The following is a 5,228-nucleotide window of genomic DNA, read 5'->3' on the forward strand; positions in this document are numbered from 1 at the left end:
TATGGAGTGAAGCCTTGAAAACCACTGTGTATATCTTGAACAGAGTTCCATTGAAGGCTATCTCTAAGACACCTTTTAAGTTATGGACTAGACGAAAACCAAGTTTGAGTCATTCACACGTATGTGATTGTTCTGTTGAAGTTAGGACCCAAGAACAATAAGTGATTTTTTCATTGGCAATCTGGTAAACTCAAAAGATTTCAAGTTTTATTGTCCTTCAAATAGTCCTAGAATATTTAAGAGCAGAAATGCCAAATTCCTTGAGGATGCTAAACCTAGTGGGAGTGTTTATCCTCATAAGTTGCAATTTGAGAAAGCACAAGAGCAGACTAAAACTCCTTCATATGAAGGACGTATGATTATGCTAAGAGAAGATCAAATTGATTTCTCTAAACAACAATCATTTCAAGAATAATCTACTCATGAAGAACAGGTTCAAGCCGAACCTTCTCCTAGTTTACAAACTACAGAGGAAGTAGTATTAAGGAGATCCTTAAGAGTAGCGAGACCAACAATTTCTAATGACTATATGATTTACCTTCAAGAATCTGACTTTGATGTTGGACCTAAGGAAGATCCAAGCTCGTTTTTAGAGGCCGTGAGTGGAGATAATTCCACATCTTGGTATGATGCCATGAAAGATGAGATGGAATCCATGGCTAAAAATAAAGTCTGGGATCTTGTTGACTTACCTAATGGAGCAGCAGCCATTGACTGAAATGGGTTTATAAAACCAAAAGGGATACTTCTGGTAATATTGAACAACATAAAGTTAGACTTGTAGCTAAAAGATTTACTCAAAAGCAAGGCATTGACTACCATGAAACTTTCTCTCCAGTTTCTAAAAAGGATTCATATAGAATAGTTTTGGCATTAGTAGCTCATTTTGATCTAGAGTTACATTAGATGGATGTTAAAACAACATTCTTAAATGGGGATCGTGAAGAGGAGGTATATATGTTACAACCTAAGGGTTTTAAAGAAAACAGTTAGAGAGTTTGCAAATTAAACAAATCCATATATGGACTTAAACAGGCCTCCCGCCAGTGGTATATACACAAGGTTATTAACTCATTTGAATTTATGGAGAACCTTGTTAATCAATGCATATACCTTAAGGTCAGTGGGAGTATATTCATTTTCCTAGTCCTATATATAGATGATATCTTGCTTGCAAACAATGATTTAGGCTTGCTTTACGACACTAAGCAGTTTCTTTCTCCAAAACTTTGAAATGAAGTATTTAGGTGAAGCCTCTTATGTCATAGTCATAGAGATACATAGAGACAGAGAACAAATAATTCTGGGACTGTCTCAAAGGGCCTACATTGAAAGAGTTATGGAGAGATTCAACATGAAGAGCTGTAAGGCTTCGGTGGCACCTATTGTCAAAAGGGATGCATTTAGTAAAATCCAATGCCCTCATTTTGAACAACTAGTAATGGATAAGCCTATCCTATTCCTTGATGGGAGAAATAGTTTAAGTCTAACTTTGTTTGAGGGTCCCTAGCCTAGCCTATAAATATAGGGCCTGCGTACACCATCAGTACGACAATCAAAAGGCATAGGCCAGAAGATTCTCTTCCTACTGAAATATCTTTTTTTTCTCTTTAAGTTGTTCTTGAATCACCATGGCAGGAACTATGCAATTTATTATTTTCGCTGCTGTTTATTCTGTATTTTATTATTCTTACAAAGACTTCTCTGTTCTGAAGCAAACCTAAATACTATTTTTCATTGCTATTAATATTTGTGTTGTCTCATGAACCCACTATGAATTTAGTCTCCCTTTTGTTAAGAGCAAATCAGTGCTATATTTTGAATAACAGTGCCAACCATTCTGGATGTGATCAACTCATAAGTGCACAAGTTTTTCTTGAGTGATGAGTTTGTATGTAGTTAAGGCATTAAAAAATACTGATTCTCCTCTCGATCTACTCTCGTTGTGCAAATACAGTACTGGTATAGATAATCTGGGTCATGTTCTCTTTCAATTATGCTGCTGGGAGTGAGGTAAAACACGATTGTACAGTTGTACTGTAGCAAATAACTGTCATATTATAGAACAGTGTTTCGTGTGGTTTGAAAGTTAGCTTTATCAATACGCCAATTATTGTATGTAGAGTTGTCCTGTAGCAAATAATTGTCATATTATAGAGTTGTGTTTCACATGGTTTGTGCTATTATAAAAAGGATTCTGTGGTCCGAGTGCATTATTTGCAAATTACAAGGTACACCCACAGAAAGTTCGCGAAATATTGGTCATCATCTTTTAGCAGAGACGCCTGCTGCTACATCAATCGTATAATCTTCTCGTTATATGACAATGGCGGAATCCATGTTGTATAAGAAGAAATTAGAAGGCAAAGTGGCCATAGTCACAGGCGGTGCTAGTGGCATCGGGGAGGCGACCGCACATGTTTTTGCCAAGCATGGTTCACGTATGGTGGTGATTGCTGATGTCCAAAAAGAAGTAGGCCAGCAGGTGGCCAAATCCATTGGCTTGAACCATTCCGCATACATCCATTGTGATGTTACTGATGAAGAGCAGGTCAAAGCCGTGGTAGAATGGACGGTCAAGAACTATGGGCAGCTTGACATCATGTTTAGTAATGCAGGGATTTTTAGTAGGTCGGATCAGACCGTACTTGACCTGGACTTATCGGCCCTTGACCATCTATTTGCGATCAATGTGCGCGGCACGGCCGCATGTGTAAAGCATTCAGCACGTGCTATGGTTGAAAGGGGTGTGAGGGGGACCATCGTGTGCACCGCAAGTATAGCAGCAAGCCGAGGTGCATTCCAAAAAACCAATTACTTTATGTCAAAGCACGCAGTGCTTGAGCCTGTTCGATCCGCAAGCAGGCAGCTAAGGGAGCATGGTGTTCGGGTGAACTGTGTATCACCCGTTGTAGTTGCAAGTCCAATGTCATACAGTGCATTTGGAATGGATGCAAAGCAGTTGCATGAGGCATTTGAGCCGCGTTCAAGCTTAAAAGGTGTTGCACTGAAAGCGGAACATGTGGCGGATGCTGTACTCTTTCTTGCGTCTGATGATTCTGGATTTGTCAATGGGCATGACCTATTGGTTGATGGGGGCTGGCTTGACACTAATACTACCGTCTGGAGATGAAAACAAATGCTTTAAAAATAATTGTACGAGAAAAATAATGCTAATTAAAAGGGTGTGTATCTAATATATATTGAACTTGGTTTTCTGCAATAAAAGCTTCTTGTGCTTGTTGAGCAAATAAAGCTACCATGTGATGAGTTGCAAACGAGAATATCATGTATCGACCGTCCAATAAAATAAAATGTCTCATGGTTTAATTTCAGACTTGCAAATAGAATTTCACTACTACATATTTGAGTTTTTGTGTCGGTTTAGAATTTGTGTCAGTCAATAAACTTGTTATAACTTATGTACGTGTTTTACCGCCACCGACGTACAATCACCTGCAACCCAAGAAGGAGATGGCTAGGGAGTTCGTGGGAATGCCTTTGATGCCTAAGTCAGTAATCACCGTAAATGAAATTTCAATTAACATCGTTTATTTACCGGCGCAACCAAATGCCGGTAGTGGGTGGTCGGTATTTACGCGTTCCAGCATCATTAATGCCGTTTGCCCAAACGCCGGGACTTGGAAAACTCATTACCGGAGTTTTTGTACAAATTAACCGTGTTTATCTAAACGCTACCACTTTGCCTAAATTAACATCATTCACTACAAGAGATATGATATTTTGAGACAAAAAATGGAAATTTCGTCCCTAAAAGTTTTGGGAGACAAAAAGATTTCATCTCTATTTTGTCTCAAAAAGGCTGTCTCAGAAAGTTTTCGAAGATGAAAATTGAGCGGAACCGGTTGAAATTGAGCGGAACCCTCCGAAAAGTATTTTTAGGGACAAAATTGAGCGGAACCGGTCGAAACCGTTCAAATGGGAAATTTTTTCTGAGACAAAAAAAATGTCGTCTCAGAATAAAGTTCGAACGAAAATATTTTTGTTCGAACAACATGAAATGTTAATTCGAACCAATAACCATATCTGACCAAGTCCGTTCGAACAAAAAAGTTCGTAAGCGACTTTAGTTCGAAGAAAAATATTAACTGTTCGAACAAATAATCTATTTACAGAAATCTTTTGTTCGAACGGACTTTTAGAAATGAATTTATTCGAATGAGTATTTAGTTGTTTGAACGAACGCATGGATTGTACTTCCCGGTAAGCTCGAATGGGTATATTTTTGTTCGAATGTATACAAAAATGGTAATTTACCATTCGAACGGCGTTGATCAAACAAATGAAATTGATACTAATACAAATTGTAATCTATATACATCAAATTGTAATCTATATACATCAATTGTTCAAATGTTTACAAACATCATAAATATTAAAAGCAATTAAAAAAAACCAAATGAATTATGATTGTGTTGGTAGTGGTGGTATAGGGTTTTGGGACATCATTAATTGAAATTTTTCAAACATTTTTTGGTTATTTAATTGTAGCCTCTCTTCTAATCTTGCTTCTAAATCTGCTGCTTGACTAATCGGGTCAGCAACTCTTTTTCCTTCGATCTCAATCGTTCTATCTCAAGTGCAGCTTCCTCTAATTTTTTAGTCTTGTCGTCATTCGATCTGGCTTTAGAAGATGATGAAGATGTTGAGGATGGCTTCACGCAACGTCCTAAGCCCCTCAAATATCCAGAACGTGATCCAAGAACTTGAGAAAAGATTTGAGCATCGTTAACAGATGATTCATCAGATGGATCCGCAACAGTGTCTTTAAGAGATATCATCTTGTCCTGGAAAAAGAAAAACATTAAAATTAGTATATGTAACAAAAATATATTTAGACAATGAAATTAAATAAACTTAAACTTACATAATTTGCCTTTGCCTCAGGTTGCTCCAAATATCATCACGATTTTTATATGCTTTAGCATACAATTGGGTCAGATCATAATCAGCAGGATTTTCTTCTTGCTGCAAAATGAAAATTAATATCATAATTTATACGAAAAAAGTTTATATATTAAGATTTAATGGAGACAATAAGAACTAACCATTTTTTTTGACGAGCGATGAAAAGATCGAGAACCCGCGTGATGGTGTATCGTTAAATTTGATCTATTTGCTTTGTTCACTGTACTCCATTTCTAAAAAAAAGTATTATAATTTTTATTTAATACATCTATTATATATTATTAAAAAAAAAGATAGTA

General features: G+C 36.8%; 1 protein-coding gene across 1 annotated transcript; it reads left to right on the plus strand.

The window, feature by feature from the left end:
• The first annotated feature begins 2,326 nt into the window (after positions 1-2,326).
• LOC122290371 ((+)-cis,trans-nepetalactol synthase NEPS2-like) lies at positions 2,327-3,178 on the plus strand. The gene has a single exon (XM_043098015.1). It carries the CDS (start codon positions 2,327-2,329, stop codon positions 3,131-3,133), a length of 807 nt encoding a protein of 268 aa, XP_042953949.1. The 3' UTR covers positions 3,134-3,178.
• Positions 3,179-5,228: the final 2,050 nt, after the last annotated feature.

This window comes from Carya illinoinensis, chromosome 12 (genome assembly GCF_018687715.1).
Source record: "Carya illinoinensis cultivar Pawnee chromosome 12, C.illinoinensisPawnee_v1, whole genome shotgun sequence".
Taxonomy (NCBI): Eukaryota; Viridiplantae; Streptophyta; class Magnoliopsida; order Fagales; family Juglandaceae; genus Carya; species Carya illinoinensis.